This window comes from Acomys russatus, chromosome 10 (assembly GCF_903995435.1).
Source record: "Acomys russatus chromosome 10, mAcoRus1.1, whole genome shotgun sequence".
In the NCBI taxonomy this organism is placed as follows: Eukaryota; Metazoa; Chordata; class Mammalia; order Rodentia; family Muridae; genus Acomys; species Acomys russatus.
In genome coordinates this window covers 36,791,592-36,809,730 of record NC_067146.1, presented here as the reverse complement: position 1 = coordinate 36,809,730, position 18,139 = coordinate 36,791,592, and the positions used below count along the sequence as shown (strand labels likewise).

General features: G+C 43.7%; 1 protein-coding gene across 1 annotated transcript in view; it reads left to right on the top strand.

Moving 5' to 3' along the window:
* Window positions 1-5,560: 5,560 nt before the first annotated feature.
* Akap9 (A-kinase anchoring protein 9) overlaps window positions 5,561-18,139 on the top strand; it is a 138,315-nt gene continuing 125,736 nt past the window's right edge. Inside the window, 1 exon segment of the mRNA XM_051152007.1 lies at window positions 5,561-5,809. Within this exon segment, the coding sequence (XP_051007964.1) occupies window positions 5,762-5,809 (48 nt within the window). The 5' untranslated portion in view covers window positions 5,561-5,761.

The following is an 18,139-nucleotide window of genomic DNA, read 5'->3' as shown; positions in this document are numbered from 1 at the left end:
ATTTTAGTTTTGGCTTTTGAAAAGTAAAATGTGTTATAGGCCTTCACAATGGTAAATTATATTTCTAGTTTCATCTAAGAAATGTAGAGAAATATTTATATTTAAAGATATAAATTTTTTAATGTCCTAGTGTACATAGTATGTATCCTCTAGATTCCTTAAAAACTGAAAGAAAGCATGTACCCCGATCTCCTTTGGCAATGGAAGATATGTGCCAGGATGTGATGTGGCGTAAGCTGTGCCAGGATGTTATTCTTTGAGCTATAGTGTTACCCGAAGTACTTCCAAGAGGGAAGGAAACACAGCAGAGCAGGTCTCATGGAAAACTCCAATGACCTGAGTTCTCTTAACACATAAGACATGTAGGTTGCAAGAAAGGGAGGATGGGATTAGGTTTGTATATTCTTCTTCAAATCGGAGCTAAAATTGGTTGGATTTTTGTGCTGATCTAACTCAGGAGAGATGCAGCTCCATTGTGTATCTAGTCTTAACAGTAGTTTGACCACTTGTAGCTCAAGAGTGACTTCACTCAAAACTACTAGGAGCCATAGCACCTTCCAGCAATTTTCCCAGCAATAGTAACACAAAACTCTTTCTATTTAGAATAAATGTATTTTGTCTTGAATATAAAGACTACATGGGCCTTTGTGAAAACTGTTTGGGAGCTCACAGTTTATTTGCTGTGGCTACTTAGTGGTGTGAAAGTCCTTGCAGATCTGAATTTTGTGTTCATATAGTCTATTAGCCAGTAATTAATTGCACTCTCTTGGATTTCTAGCCTATAATTACATCCTTTATAATAATAGTACCTTAAATTTCTCTGATTACATTTAGATTATAGGCCACTTTAACTGATTATTGGTCAGTTTTATAAGTCATTATTTCAAACAACTTTCATTTTGAAACTTATTTAATTGAACACAGTTTGTAAATATGTATTTATTCCTTTAAGACCTCACTGTTGGGGCTGGAGAGGTGGCTCGGTAGCTAAAGAGACTGCCACACAAATGTGAGGAACAAAGTTTGCATCCCAGGCACACTAACCCTGAACAGGCAACAGGCTTGGAATCCCAAACTCAAAAGGCAGGGATGGCTGGGATTTGTAAAGCAAGCTGGCTAGCTAGATTAGCTAAATTGTTAAGGGCTTAGTCCCAGTGAGAGACACCTGCCTCAATACAGAGGAGGAAGTCATCAAGAAAGACACCCACTGCTGACCTCTAACCTCCAGAAGCATGCAAACACACATTTGCCCCCCACAAATGTAAACATACCTGCACACAAGCACTCAGACCACACATACAACACCCCCTCTGTAAATACTGATCCGTTTGTTTGTCTGTTTGCTTGGAGACATAGTCCCTCTAAACAGGAAAAGCCTCAGATAAGACGCGTGGGATCAGCACTAGCTATGACTTCCATTCCCCAACCATGGAAAGTGGTCAAGGTAACTTAACCACTCAAGTTTTTTGTTTCTTGTTTTATAAAAGGAGGTAGGAACCAATGTTTTTCCCTTTGGTTGTTTTATTTACATTTACCAATAGTCATGAAAATAATTGTTATTGGCTTTAATGTTCAATATCTTTACTATCCCTGTTTTTTTTAGATCAATTACCAAGAGTGTCCGTCATTTTGCAGTGTAAGTCTGACTCTATGACATGGTCGCTGTGTTTCTCACACTGTATAAAGTTTGTGTATGCACAGGGAACCATGAAGCTCCTGTCTTCACTACTATAGACATTGTGACTGGGAAGAGCTGGGCCTAGGATTTTATAACTAAATTTGATACAAATGATGGAGGACTTTGAGTAACCTTTAGGAACTTGAGGTTCAATTCGTGGTAGCACAAAACTCCTTTCATAATGGAAAGACAGTGAAATTTGTAGCTTAGAAAACTAATCTGACAAAGTAATGGGGACTGCAAGCAATGGGGAGAGGTAAATAGACATGCCAGCTGGGACTGTCTCCATTTGCCAAAATTCGAAGTGACAAGAATCTGGTTTTATATGGTGGCTGTGGAAAAGGACAACAAAGGAAAGGATGAAGGGGCACTGGGAAAGCCCAGCAGGGAGCCAGTCCAGTGTGACAGGTGAGTGATGGAGGAGGCTTTGAGGGGCCCAGAAGAGGGTCACTCTCAGAAATGAGAAGCTCAGTCAGAACTGTTGTCACCCGAAAGGTGATGGTGAAAATGGTCAGTAGGAACCATAGCTGCCAGTGTCTTCTGAAGGGAGGCTCCCTCTTTGTTTATGAAGTTGGGTACACTGGCCAGCTAACTGCTGCTGTTTGTGTGAACTGTGTGCCCCCAAAGTCTGGGTTATTAAGGGCTTGTTCCCAACCTACTAGATTCAACTTTTAGAAGAGCTGTTGGTTAGATTCTTGTCAACTGGACACAGACTAGAGTCATCTGGGAAGAGGGATTCTCAGTTGAGAAAATGTATTCATAAGTTTGGCCTACAGGCAAGTCGGCCAGATATTTTCTTGGCTAATGACTGGTGTAGGAAGCCTAGTGCACTGTGGGTGCTGCCAACCTGGCTGGGTGTTCTGAGTTGTAAAGAGTGCAGGCTGATCCAGCCATGGGGGTGACAGTTATCTAGTAAGTGCCCTGCACCTTCAATATCTGTGTTGTTATCATGTCCAGAATCAAATTCTCCATCTCCTTTAGCTTTGTCTTCCCCCATCTCAACCTTGATGCACCCGTTGTCTCAAACCTCACGTTCAATCGACTCCTCCTGTGACGTTAGCTCTATTCCCAGAATACGATGCTGTAGCAGCGCCTCTGCTTCTACTGCACTACGGTCCTAACTCTCTGACTCTCGGGTTTGAATTATTGTACTTGTAACTGATGTTTTATGGCAAAGACCTGGCTTTAGGGGCCCAAGGGACTAGGCTTAGCTGCCCTTCCTGATAAGATAAAGAGATGAGTAATAGAGAAAAGGAGATTTCAACCATGTGCTTTAGAGAGAACAACAGACAACAGGGTCCAGTGATGTCAACTTCATCTTCCGGGATGCCAACATGAGCTTTAGGTTTTAATGGGGGCAAAGGGAAACAGGTGTGCATAATCAGCACTGGTCAAGGTGTGGTTTTGTTGAGTGTTGTCTCTGCTCTGGTTCTGTAACATGGCCCAAAGGACTTCTTGTTACTCTGTAAATAACAGACTGCTGAGAGATGATGTCTTGTGCTGTAAGATATAACCTCCATGTTGGGGCATAAGTGTCCTCATCCGGAACATAGTCTGTCTTAGAAGTTCTGCTGTTCCTAGAATCCAGGACAATTTCACGTTTCAGGCAATGGCTGACTTTTTGGGAAATCTGGAATAGGGCATTATATAAAGGTAGAGTGCCTTATTAGTCTGATCTTTGTGCCTTTAGTCTTGAAGGGCATGATAGGTTAGGCATGACTAATTCCTAGATAGACACCCACACTCAAATAAAGTGGACCTGCCATTTGGTCATCCTGCTTTTCATTAGTTTGTGTGATGAAAGCTTCTTAGCAGAAGCAACTTCTAACTGCCTGCTCTACAGCAGCAGCCAAACTGACCCCCCACATAGTAGCCACATGTTCTTTAACAGCACAGGTCAGAACGCTGGTCAATGATACTTTCCTTGTGGCCTCTGGTCTCATTCAGAGAAAGAGACGAAGTTTTTTTTTTTTTTTTCTTTTTCCCTTTCTCTTTCCCTCTTTCTTTTCTTTCTTTCTTTTCCAGACAGGATTTCTTTCTGTAGCTTTGGCTGTCCTGGACTCAATTTGTACATCAGGCTGGCTACAAACTCACAGAGATCCACCTGCCTCTGCCTCCCTGAGTGCTGGGATTACAGGAGGACAAAGTTCTTACAGTGGCTTTTAGAATTTGAGTCTGTCCTTCTGCCGCCTCTCTGATTTCCTGTCCAGGCTCCTTCCCATCCATCCCATTCTTAATTAACCACCTTTGTCTTCTGCTCTCCCTTTAGCACAGCACTCACACTGTAGTTTGGATCTGCTGCTGACATCATTCCCACCCATAGCTCACCATCTCATCTCTTTCAAGCTTTTGCTAAAACACTATCTTCTCAGGAAAGGACTTGAGTGAAGAATTAATTACATGAATAAATGAATTGTATGACATGGCAACATGATTGAACAGGTTGTCATAAGAACTGCAGTAATTCCACAGACTTGCCCTTCCAATAAATGTTATCAAACAGCTAGATTACTGAGCACCCTTTATATCTGAAACAGACAGGTATATAGGTTTGATAATTATTCAAGGGAAATGCAAAATAATCTTGCAACTTAGCAGAATATCATGAACATCTGTAGTTACAAAGATGGAACAACAAAGAGGTGACCTCCTGAGCCACTGAGAAAGCATAGTCCATTAAAAAACAGGAAATCCATGAGATAGCATGGGCTTCCTCCTCCTAGGCAATCAGATCAACAGATAATCACTCAGTCCAGGCAGTGTAGGACACTTCATTCTAGACTTAGATCTACACAGGGTAATGGATGACTGAGAAAAGTCACTTCTTTCTCCACCCCCTCTCTAATTTCTTTCATTCCTATGATGAGATATCTAATCTCACATTAAGATAACATGGCAATATAGACTTGATTGCTTTAAGTTGGCACAATTATGTTTAAAATATAGGCATTTCTAAACTACAGGTACTGGAAACATCTTTGGTATCTGATAGACAAGGTTTTTGGTCTCCACCTTTTCATGTGCATATCACTTAATACTACCTCTATGATTAAATTAAATTATCTTTGGTTTTCACCTGCTAATTTTTCAGTCCACCCTATGTTAAAACAAAGAAGAAGCAATGATTCTGAGCCAATAAAATGGTTCACTCCAGGAATAGATATGAGGGGCAGGAGAGGGGGGGGAAAGGGAAAGGGAGGAGAAAGAAAAGATTGTCAGAGCAGGTGGGGTTGCAAAGATAGTAATGTTAAGCTTATAAGCAAGCTCAATTCAATGTAACAAGTTTATTAGGCATAAAATATCATACTAGCCATTTCAAGTTAAAGAATAGAACAATGGTTTTAGGCGTTTTCCCACGCCAGGAACAGTCATAAATATTAAACAGCTTGTCCAAAAACTCCAGGTAAAGTCAGAGAAGAAGCATAGCTGTTTTAAGGCCATTAACGTTCGAAAGTTAGCGTAGACTGGCTTTGTTCCCAACTTAGATTCCGAATTCGAGCTCCTTAGGAACCCAGTTGCCAAGGAGAAGGCTCTAGGAGTGTCTCCGCGTCACTTCAGGGAACAAAGAGTTGGGAGAAGCATCTAGCTGCAGAGGCTGCTCTTCCAGCGTGCTTTGAAGGACGAAGACTGTGGGTGGGAGGGAACCTGTCGGGGTTAGGAGGGACTGGGGGGGGGGGATAAGGAAGGAGCAGGGGGCTCTGCAGGTTCCCCAACTGGGGGGTCCTGCCCTCGTCCTTCCCACTGCGGCTTCTCGTTGTGAGACCGCAGCCGCTTTTGTGTGTTAGCAGCACCTTCTCCCACGAGGGGTGCTCCTTGGGCCGAGGGTCCCGGAGCCCTCCGAGCCAGGCGGGCGCACGCACCTGCCGGGCCACTTGCGCGACTGCGCCGACCATCCGCCCCGCCCCGGCCTCCGCCGTGTGTTTACGTGGAGACAAAGATGGCGGCGGTGACCGCGGGGCCCGTGCTGCCGGGCACGAGTTGCCAGTGAGCGCCTAGCGGGTCGTGAGTGGCCGCGGAGCTCTGTCCGTCTTGTCTAAGCAGATCTTTCCTCTCCATCCCGTCCCCGCCTGCCCAGCAGATGCCATGGAGGACGAGGAGAGGCGAAGAAAGGTGGAAGCCGGCCGGGCGAAGGTAGGAGCGCGGCGGCCGCGGGCCGCGTCGGGAGGCGGTGACCCGGGCGGGGGGTGGAGGGAGAGACTGAGCCGCGGGGCTCGGGCGTCGGGGGGCTGGGGCTGGGAGGAGCCGCCCCTTCTTGCTGCCGGTGGAGTCCTGATGACTGCACTGCCTGGTTCCTTTCTCCAGGGTGCCACACAAAACCCTCCCTGAGCCCGGCTAGAAACTGCGAAGGAATTGCTTTGCAGCCGCCACCCTTTCACTTTCTAAAGGGAGTTTGGGGAGTCGTCCGGGCTTTGTGCTTTCGGGAGTGGGTGTTTAGGAGTTTCTGGATTCCGAGGGACACCCGTCCACCGACCGCCAGCCTGCCTTCTTTAGGTGTCACGCTGGCACTCTTGGGTGTGTGTGATTGGCCTGTGACAGCTGCCTCAGCAGTGGCTTGTGTGTGCCACAAGTGCCAGCTGTGAACTTGGCTGTAGGGGCATTTTTTAGAAGCGGTTCTTTGTACATTCGTGTTGGAGGTCTTTGTCACCGCACGCGCTTTTGTAGCAGGTGGAATGGAACTTCTGAGCACTGAAAGGTTCCATGAAATAAACAAGACCGATAGAATTGCTGTTTTAAATAATTGTTTTTGTTGTGTATTTAGTGAGTTCGGTTTTGTCTATGCATGTATGGCAAGACGTGTAAACAATTCAGAATAATAGGCATTCCTCAGTGGGCATACCGAGTGATTTGATACTGTAATGAATTGAGTAGAATGATTTCTTTATAAAAATTACCTGTTTGAGCTTACCTATCATCGAACTCCGGGCTCCCTAAAATGAAGTTACCATGAAGATATTATGTTGTCTCTTTAAGATCTAATTGTTAGCAATCAATCGTGGGGACAGTTACGTTATATTTTAAACTTTTGTTCCTGTTGTACTGTCTGGTTTTATGTGAACATGACACAAGCTAGAATCATCTGAGAGGAGGGAACCTCAATTGAGAAAATTCCTTCCTAAAATTCCCCTTCAGGCAAGCCTCTAGGACAGTTGCTTAATTAGTGATTGATGTGGGAGAGCCCAGCCCACTGTGGGTATTGCCACTCTGGGCTGGTTGTCCTGGATTCTATAAGAAAGCAGGCTGAGCTCCATGAGGAGCAAGGCAGTGGGCAGCACCGGTGCCTCCGTGCATCAGTTCCTCCCTTCTGCTTCCTGCCCTGTTTGAGTGTTTGATGATGAACTGTGATATGGAAGTGTAAGCTAAATAATTCCCCCCCTTTCCAAATTGGTCTGGTCATGGTGTTTCCGCATAGCAAAAGGAACCCTGACTAAGATACCTGTCTTCCTTTCTTCTTCTCTCACACTAACAAAGGAAAGCAGGTCAGGAATGAATGAAGGTCCACACTGCAGAGATACAATGGTACATGCTCAACGTTAGTTTGTTAAAGGAGTATTTGCAATAGCTAACCTTGCATTTCTAGACTATGGTTAGTTGAATTTCCCGTAACACCATCTGTGTAAGGTCAAGGTTTAAATGTGTCTGTGTAGCATTCTACAAAAGAGGAAAATGGAATCAGCACAATAGAAACCCCAGCTCTGCTCACCACTGTGCACTCTGAGGAGCTGAGCAAGTGCAGTGCATTGAAGGAGTTGCAGTGTGCATTAGATAGTGTTTTTTCTTTCTTTACCCTGACTCTTTCTTTTTCTTTTTTCTTTCTTTCTTTTTTTTCCAAGGGTCTTACACTGTAGTCCAGCTTAGCCTAGAGCTCAGTGTAGTCCAAGCTTGCTGCAGACTCAATGGCAATCCTGCATCTGTGCTAGATAGAATTCTGGGTGTGAGCCATTATGCTAGATGAGATAGATGTCTTATTGACTATTTCATAATCTCCATTGCTTTCCCCTAATATTCTGCACTAAATATGTGTGAGGCAGTCCTGCTAAGCTTTGTTTGCCTCCAGTAGACCTGCTTTATGATCAAATTGGTGCCAGTGAATACTTATCTTTAAAATAGAATTCAAATTTGTTTTCTGTGCATGTTTCTTTGTCTTTCAAAATTCCATCTTTGGGGGCCAGGGAGATGATTCAGTGTGTAAAATGTTTCCTGTGCAAGCATGAGGACTGGGGTTCATATTTCCTGTACCCACACAGAGCTGGACATGGGGGCATGCATCTTCAACCCAGTGCTTGAGAGACAGTGGTGGGCAGATCCCCAGGGCTTCCTGTCTAGCTCTCTAGCCAAACGAGCAAGCTCAAGTTTCATTTGCAGACCCTGTCTCAAAGGATAAAAAACATGGTGGAAAGTAATAAGGGACACCAGCCTCTGACTTTTACAAGGACAGACCTGTGCTCCCACACATGGCACAGTTCTGTCTTTGGGGTAACAGTCTCTGTCTCTCTTTTAAAATTAATTTTATCTAAAATATTACTTTGTTCTAGAATTGAGCTTACTTTTCCCAGGAGGGATATATCCACAAGGGTTATAAGCAGCTCTAATTATGCAACATACAAACATTGAGATAGCCTATGATGCCAACATGAAGATAATCATTTTCTAAGATGAATGATGGAATATAATGCAGCTATTACATTTATAGAGCCTGAAAGGACCATGGGAAGTAAAGTACAGCCTGTGTCTTCAAAGCTTCACATGAATTTTTCATCTATATGAACATGCTGCATTTAATTAGGAATTAAAAAGTCTGTTGTAGATGTTGTCAGTGGCTGGGGTTGCAGCTCTGATGCAGTGCACAGCTCTGGATTTGGTCCACATCACAAACTTTGAAAACTAATTACTTGGCAAACCTGTATTGGAATCTCGCTCTATGGCAGGAATTGAAAATACAGATGTGAGTCGGGTGTGGTAGCGCACTCCTTTAATTCTAGCACTCCGGAGGCAGAGGCAGGTGGATCTCTGTGAGTTCGAGGCCAGCCTTGTCTACAAAGTGAGTCCAGACCAACCAAGGCTACACAGGGAAACCCTGTCTTGGGGGAAAAAAAAAAGAAGAAGAAAAAGAAAATACAGATGTGGTAATAGTCTCTGCTCTCTATGGGTCAAAAGGCACATAGATCCTGGGTAATAAGTTCAGTGAGGGTGCTGTGCAGCAGGGCCACAGGGATTTAGCTCATATTGTGGTAACATGTTTTAAATACTGTTCATTTCCTGGAACATTATACAAAGAGGCTCTTTATTATTGTTAGTGCAGCTTATAATTATCTATTAGATAATAATTATTCAATAAATGCTTATTGAATGAACAGTATGGGAGATGAGCCCTCACTGGGTACTTTTTTTTATAAGTATGGCTATCACTTAATAATTAAGAACTCTTAGAAGTTGTTCATTGCCAGTGTAATAAAGAATATGTAAAATCATTTTCCAAAATCTATTTAGGAGCTTGGTTCTCCATATTTCTTATTTATTGAACTTAATTATTGTCTTTGATAACTTGTTTTCATAAACCACAATTCTTTTTTTATTAATTTATTCGTATTACATCTCAGTTGTTATCTCATCCCCTGTATCCTTCCATTCCTCCCTCCCTCCCACTTTCACCCTCTTCCTCTCTCCTATGTCTGTGACTGAGGGGGACCTCCTCCCCCTCTATATGATCATAGGGTATCAAGTCTCTTCTTAATAGCCTGTTATCCTTCCTCTGAGTGCCACCGGGCCTCCCCATCAAAGGGACATGATAAAGTACAATTCTTAAGTCTTTTTCTTGGTAATTGACTAATAAGTTGTTCCGCTGAAATTTTTCAGAAGATTATCCAGAACATATAAGTGATAATTTTTAGAAGTTTGTCATGTATGTATTAGAATATATTTTATAAAATGTCTTATACAAACCTAAATCCAGTACATGAGAATAAATTAAGATATATACAGCTCAAAATAATTGTACAGTAATTGTAGCACCCATAATGCTACGTTAAAGAGCTGGCAGGCTGACCACCTCAGCTACCACCCAGGCCCAGAGCCAGGGCTGTGAGCCATCCCACCCCAACACCTGCCTCATCTATGTGCTGTTGGAGCACGTGAAAGGGCCCGCCCTGCAGATCCAAACATGTAGGACCTGCATGACACAGGACATCAACAGGATATCCTAGAGGAAACCAGGTGAGGATGAGAATCCGGTATTGATGGTGTCACAGAAGCCGGAGGCCTCCAACCAGAACAGTGACTCATTGCCATGAGCACTTGCAAATAAAGATGTGTGGACAAAAAGGTAGACTGTGGGACACACTGCAACACACTACAGCTTCCACAACGAGATGTTTTTATGTTTTGTTTATTTGTTTTGTTTTGTTTTTCTTTTCTGGGAATGATCTCAAGGGCAAATGTGAAGGTCCTGGGAGATGTGTGGGATTGGGGCGCATGATGTGAAACTTAGAAAGAATCAATAAAGGTTTTAAAAAATGTTATTTCCACAAAGGTTATGTATCCAAACTGATACATGGAGATGTGATGACTAATTTCAGTTTTAAACATCAGTGGATTAGGAAAACACCTCAGAGCTGGGTGCAGTGACCTATAATCCCAGCACTCGGGAGGCAGAGGCAGATTTCGGTGAGTTCTAGGCCAGCCTGGTCTACAAAGAGAGGACAGCCAGGGCTACATAGAGGAAGCCTGGCGGGGGGTTGGGGGGGCGGGAGGAAAGAGCCGGCTCGGGTGTTATGTATGGGACCGCACCTCTTTGTCTGTGAGACTTGAGAGTATTTCCTGGAGGTGAACCGGGTAGGAGAGCCCCATCCTGACTGAGCAGCAGCACCCCGTATACTGGTTCTTACCTGGATAAGAAGGGAGAGAGAAGGCCAGGGCTGCTTCCTGGTTAGAGCCGTGGGCCAGCCATTCTGGCCAGCTGCCTTCCCCACCATGAAGCGTGTATACCTTTGAACTGTGAGACAGCATAAACCCTTCCTTTCTCCTTTAAATTGCTTTTTTCAGTGTTTGGTCACAGTAACAAGGAAGAGATCTGGGGAAAGCACTAAAGGCTAGTGTAACTATTGTTTTTACCATCCCAAGTCACTTCCCCAGCCCCAAAATACTTCTTTTATGATTAGGGAAAAAAAATTCAAATCCCATTTTAAAAAATAATCAAACCTTATCAAATAATAGTATGGTATTGTGTGCTCTCCAACATAGAAGAACATAGCAGTGTCGTTAGGGCTCCAACTATAGTGTGGTCCCGGACTCAGCATTGCCTGTATTAGATAATTGGCATTGTATATTATTAGGCATTTGTGGATGTCCTTTTTTATTTCTTGAAGCCAAGTGTCATGTAGCCCAGGCTGGCCTTGAACTCCTGCTTCTCCTGGCCTCTGCCTCCAGCACTACACATGTGCAGCAGCAAGCCCAGCCATCTCCTTTTCACTTTTGTCTGTCATATCTTTGTCCTTGCTGTAATTCTCATTGCCGTGGACATGGTCATCGGGTCATCATTTTCCTTTTCTCCTAATTTGTGGTTTTAGATTTGCAATGACTAAAGAACCCAGAAACTGGGGTTAATAGACTAGTTTATAAAATTCTAAAGGGAACGGAGCCTAGTGGAACAGAGGCTTATGCCAGCTGAGTGTTTTTACTTCTTGCTTGTCCTTGAGTTTGCTATAGGATCCTCAGTCTTGATGTTGTAAGTAGCCTGTTCCCTGGAGAGAGACGACCCAGCCAACCCTGTTTACTACAAAATGAGAGGGCATGGCATGGCACCACACACGCTGCCCTGTGGTGAGCCGAACATTTCAGCTCCATCTTAAATGACTTAATTTTTCCAAATAAACTTAACCTGCAACTTTATTGTTATATAAAGAGTATTACAATGCAATTACGTTTTAAAATCATATTAGGGATTTTTTTTAAGTTAGGTTCATATAGCTCAATTTTTAAAATGAAAGTTTCATACCAGTTACCTGGTACTTCATATGATTAACATTATTTAGTGAATTGGTTAAAATTCTTGCTCCTTCACTTAGTAACCAGTAGTTACTATTTTTATGTGTTCACCAAGCGTTTGCAGTTGGAGTAGCAGTACCGGTTACACGTAGACAGTGTTTTGTGTAAGTTATTGGCTTTTCACTTTCTGTACAGTTGTTCGTTGTATTTTCATGCATACTTGTTCACAGTTAAGAACGCTCTCCTGAATAAAAATCAGTATCATCTCATCTCTAGTAACTTAAAGCATCTATCTAGATCTAATATATGTTAAAAACAATATAATAAAATTAAGAAAAAGAAAAAACAACAAAAATAACGCTCTTCCGTCTTAGTATTTTCTTTCAAGCATTCTCTATGTGTGACCGCACATCTGGTCTAGCTTTCTCAGTAGTGCAGCAGTTTGATGCCTCCAACATTCACAACAACATGCAGACCAGGAGTTCAGAAAGAGCATGTGGAAGAAAGAGCAGGACAGCCGGCTTCTTCAAATGTAAGCTCTCTGTAGTAAACCCCAAATGGCAGAGCACAGAGGTGGAAGCACCCAAGAAAAGAAGCTTTTGTTTGAACAGTTTTTCCCAGTCTTGTCCTAGTGGTCTTGTCCTGCTGCTTTTCTCCCTGCTGACACGGAGTGAGGGCGGGGCTGTCAGTGCAGTGAAGGCGGGGCTGTCAGTGCAGCGAGGGTGGGGCTGTCAGTGCAGCTCAAGAGGAGGGGCTGTCAGTGCAGCGAGGGCGGGGCCATCAGTGCAGCTGTAGGGGAGGGGTGCTCTGTCAGTGCAGCTGTAGGGGAGGGGGCCGTCAGTGCAGCTGTAGGGGAGGGATGCTCAGTGCAGCAGTAGGGCAGGGGTGTCGGCAGTGCAGCTGTAGGGGAGGGGGTGCTGTCAGTGCAGCTGTAGGGGAGGGGGCCGTCAGTGCAGCTGAAGGGGAGGGGGTGCCATCAGTGCAGCTGAAGGGGAGGGGGTGCCATCAGTGCAGCTGTAGGGGAGGGGTGCTCTGTCAGTGCAGCTGTAGGGGAGGGGTGCCGTCAGTGCAGCTGAAGGGGGGGGGTACTGTCTGTGCAGCTGAAGGGGAGGGGTGCTCTCTCAGTGCAGCTGAAAGGGAGGTGTGTCGTCAGTGCAGCTGAAGGGGAAGAGTGCTCTGTCAGTGCTGCTGTAGGGGAGGGGTGCTCTGTCAGTGCTGCTGTAGGGGAGGGGTGCTCTGTCAGTGCAGCTGTAGGGGAGGGGGCTGTCAGTGCAGCTGAAGGGGAGGGGTGCCGTCAGTGCAGCTGAAGGGGAGGGGTGCTCTGTCAGTGCAGCTGTAGGGGAGGGGTGCTCTGTCAGTGCAGCTGAAGGGGAGGGGTGCTCTGTCAGTGCAGCTGAAGGGGAGGCATGCCGTCAGGGCAGCTGTAGGGGAGGGGGCAATAGACAAACAGTGACAAGAGTGGAACAAAAATGTTTTAGAGCAATGTCCTATTCGAAAAATTTTCAAGATTCATTTATTTGATTATATGTGTATGGATGTTTTCCTTGCATGTACTATGTGCACCGTGTGCGTGCCTGGAGTTACCGGGGTTCAGAGAGGGTGCTGGGTCCCCTGGAACTAGAGTTACAGGTGTTTGTGAGTCACCATGTGGGTGCTGGGAGCCAAACCAAGGTTTCTGCAAGAACAAGTATTCTTAGCTGCCATTGTTCCAGGCCCAAATGTCTTTATTTCTATTAAGAAAAATGGCTCTAGCAAAAGAGCAAAACTCTGACACAGCATTTTTGAACTGTACATTCCTGGAATGTAAGTGAAATTCTTCTGACATGGCAGTGAGAAAAAGTAACCTGTAAAACACTGATAAGCATATTGTATTTATTTTGCAGCAATAGTCTTCTAAAATTAAAATTTGGAATCCTTTTTAATTGATTAGTATCCCTCTTGAAAACTTTAAATTTTGTTGTTGTTTTTTGTTTTTTTAAGATGCTTTCTCTGTGTAGTCTTAGCTGTACTAGAACTCAGTCTGTAGACCAGACTGGCCTTGAACTCAGAGATCCACCTGCCTCTGCCTTTCAAGTGCTGGGATTAAAGGTGTGTAACACCACTGCCTGGCTAAAACTTTAACTTTTTAACTTGAAAAAACTGTTGAAAATTAGAGGAGGGGAGAGAGGAGAGAGAACGAGTGAGCTTGTGTGTGCGTTTGTGTATGTGTATGACTGGTGTGATCTTTGTGTCTGTGCACATGTCTCTGAGAGAGAGCAAATACTTACAATGATAATGTGGTACTCTGGCCTATAGAAAAGACTTTAGAGACATTTATTCCCTCGTTTGTTTTAAACACCTACAACTGCAGCTATGGACTTTTACTTAGCATTTATTTAAATTATTGCGAACTCTGTGCCTCATGGTCTATGAGAGCAATCCTGTTACAGCACATGGATCACAATCCTGTGCTTTGAAGAATTAGTAAAATAATGATAGAAAAGTTTTGAATTCTTCTGCTACTAGATGTGAAAAATATTTTTCATATGGATGTATGGAAGTACCAGTTCATCCCTTTGCTGTGTATGCCCAGGAGCGAGACCGCTAGTTGGTTGCTGACAGTGATGACATTTTGAGGATTCCACAGTCATTTTGCACAGTAGCTGTGCCGTCCTACATTCCTGTTTACAGTGTCCAAGAACTCAGCTTCTCCTTGTCTCACTGACATGGGTGTCTTTCTAAGTTATGAGGAACAGCATGAGAGATGCAGAATAGCGTTTAGTGCAGCGTTGCCCAGTTGCTGAGGATGGAGAACATCTTTATGGGCCTTTTTGGCCACTTGTGGATCTTTAGGAAAATATTTAAAGTCTTTTGTCTACATTTTAAAATGCTTTTACCAACTTATGTTATATATTATATAATTCTGTGTCCCTCCTCTACACACACACACACACACACACACACACACACACACACACACACACACAGAGCATATATATTTATGTGCCAGGAATGAACAAATAGAAACACACATTCCCAGTGGAGTTACCTTTCTGGGCTTACATACTTTAACAGTTGCTACAAATAAGGGGTTTTGGTGAGTAGTTTGGAGCACGATGCTAAACGTCCAGTGACTTTTCATTCCACAGCCAGCTGTTTCACAAATGCTTGCAGTTTGGTCAAGTGGACACCTGTTGTCCTTTGGCTCAATCGTGGCTGTCCATATCTACGGTGGGAACACATTTGTCCTTGAGTCACAAAAAGGCCTTTATTTTTATTTATGAACATGATAGACCTATAGATATGCTTCACCAATGAAAAATATTTTTGTTATAATATTGCCTCCTCTTAAAAAGAAAAAGTCCCCTGATACTATTGGTGCCTACTTAGACACAGTTACAAAGGCTTTGTTTAGTTTATACATGGGCTAATAGAGTCAAAAGTGATAAATATTCAGAATATTCAAAAATTAACATTGTCCCAGGAGTGGTTTTGTGAGGTTAATTTAAATTTGCAGTGTTTTATACTCTGTAGCATCCTTTTATCTCTTTTGCTCATGAACAGTGTGGTGCTCATTTCCAGTTAGATCATGGCCTTGACTCCTTCTATGTGCTGCTGTTCACTGAGACATCTGTCCTTTGAGTGTCTAAGTCTAGGCTTGTTTTGTCCTCTTTTCAAGAAGTGGTCATTTTTTTAAAGCCTCAAAAGTTATTTGAACTATCCAGAACCACATTAAAATGTACAAACCCTAAAGATTTTAATGCATAAATGATACTGAGTAGGTGTCTGGTTTACACATGCCTCAGAATGCAGCAGCATGAAGCGAGGACTGCGTTCCTTACTTCTTGACACTAAGGTCAAGTAAGTCTTTGTGGCGTTGTTTGCTAAGAGCTCTGAGATTAGGCTGTGTTTGCTCCTAGCAGTCTCACTTGTCCTCCATGTTTTATTAGCTGTTTTCCCAGGAAAGGTTCTGTGCTGTAGTGTAGGATGTGAAACACATGGGTTTTCCACACACAGACTTTATTTTATCAGTTACTTTTTTGTTGCTGCCATAAAACACCATGACCAAAAAAAAAAAAAAAAAAAAAAAAAATACTTATGGAAGAAATTGGGCAAGACTAAAACAAACTCTCAAAGTCCGTGCCCAGTGATGTACTTCCTCCAGCAAGGCTCCCACCTCTTAAAGGCTGCACAACCTCCCCAACAACACCACCACCCTGGGACCAGGTGTTCAAGTACGTAAGCCTGTGGGGGTATTTTCTCAGAAAACCTCAAAAAACAGAGAGGGGACCATCTAATGGCAGCTTGGCAGTGTGAGAGGCTTTCTGGGATAAAAACCAAGCCTGATGACTTGAAGTTGACCCCTGAGGCCCACATAGTGGAAGGAGACCAATTCCTGTAAGCTGTGTTCTGACCTCCACGTGTATGCCTTGTCCTCCCCTCCCCCCCACACACACACATTAGATGATGGACAGACGGATGGATGGATGGATGGATGGATGGATGGGTGGATGAGTTGTTGACATTAGGTAAGACTATAAAATCAGTTTGGGACACATACACCATAAGTTCTATTTGAGACTTCTCAGTGAAGTTTTAAAAACAATTTGTTATGAAATCAGTGTAATTATAGATAGTGAGGTTAGACTAAGCCAGGCAGTGTAAGAACAAATTGTGGTTTTGTTGTTGGTTTTTTTTTTTTTAACTTTGTTAGTAGAAAACTATCTCTACTTACCTCTCTTCTTATTCATAAAAACAGGAGCTTTTACAGAACCTGCCTTGGAACTTGGGTTTTTTCATTTTAAATTTAAATTTTCAAGCCTTAAAACACTGTCAGGGGGCTGGAGAGATAGCACAGAGGTTGCTAACCTGTGTTGCTCTTGTAGAGGACCTGGGTTTGGGTCCCAGCCACCCACATGGCAGCTCACCCATCCATCCCTAACTCCAGTTGTAGGCCATCCAGTGCCTTCTGACATCAGTGAGCAGCAGTCACACATGTGGTGCATAGGCATGTATGCAGGCAGAATACTTACACGTAAAATAAATTTAAAGGAAGCCACAGTCGGGCTGTAAAATATGTTTAACAAGTGTCAGCATTGTTGTCATCATTGTCATGTTGGAGATGATTAAGCTCAACAGCAGAAATAAGGGCAGAGAAGTGACAGGATCAGATAATGAGGCGCCATGTGAGCTTTGGTTGTAAAAGTAGCGGGGACTGTTACAAGAAAGTGTTTTTCACGTCTCAGTTCTGAAACGTTTCCAGATAATGCAGCCATTTTCAGATAGGCATGTTGTTACCAGAGCAGTAGTGTGTTATTTGTTACGATTGTTATGTAAAGAAAGCATTAAAGCCTTGATTTACACTTTACACACACACACACACACACACACACACACTCACTCACTCCCCCTCCCCCCCCCCGACTTGATCAGGGAGGGTTTCTTAGTTCTGAAACAAAAACTGAGATAAGGAGGGAAAAAAAAAGGCAAAGAGCTGACTGGAGATGGATTTCAGGACAGAGAGGGACAGGTGGGCTCCATAGCATCTGAAAAGCGGTTTTCTGTCACTTGTCCCACTTTCTTAGTATCCTTTATTCTTAGTACCCTTTCAGATTAGCCTTGACTATACATGTCTATACCTGACCAGAAGCAAGAGGGTGAATTCCTAGATCTTTCCTATCCAAAGAAGCGCCCCACCCCCTAAAAGGGGGGAGGCGAATAAACAGCTGGGCAGGGTGGTGTTGGGGTTGGTCTGGAGCTACTATGTATTAAAATGTTAATTGCTCCCAAGATCCTTTTGAGCAAACTCTCACTTCACCAAAATGATGTGATGGAGACCTTGCCTCTCAAATTATCCCTGATTGGCAAACAAAGTTGCCTGCACCTGGGCTGGGCAGAAGAGAGGTAGGCGGAGCCAGGGCCCAAAGGCCGCTGGTGGCAGGACCACTGGGAGGAGAGAGAAAGGTAAGAAGAAGGGGTTGCCCCGGGTTAATGTGAACTAGAAGCCTGTGGCTAGGAGGGGCTTTCTCTGAGGACTGGCATGATGGAGAGAAGCAGCCAAATGGAAAACATGTGCAAGTATTTATATGGGTTTTGGCTGGGAAACAGACAAGATAGCTTAGAGGGTTAAAAGCTGCCCAGCCCCAGGGCATTGAGGCTTATCAAAAATCTAACAAGTTTCTGTGTCTTTGATTTATATATTAGTGGTTTGAGGAATAACTGCATCCTTAATAGTTATATGAATCAATATTAAATATTAATAATCATTCGACATGGTGGTACAAGTCCTGCAATCCTAGCAAAAGTAGGAGGATCAGGACTTCAGGGCTAGCCTGGACTATATGAGAGCCTTTCTCAAAGAAAAAGGCAGCACAGTGGGAGTAGGGGGACACAAAAGAGGTTTCACACTGGAGGCCAGTCTGTTTATAGAGTAAGTGTCCAGCCACATCTCACTTCTCTGTGTTAGAAGCACCTGGGAAACATGTTTTAAAGTTTTGATGT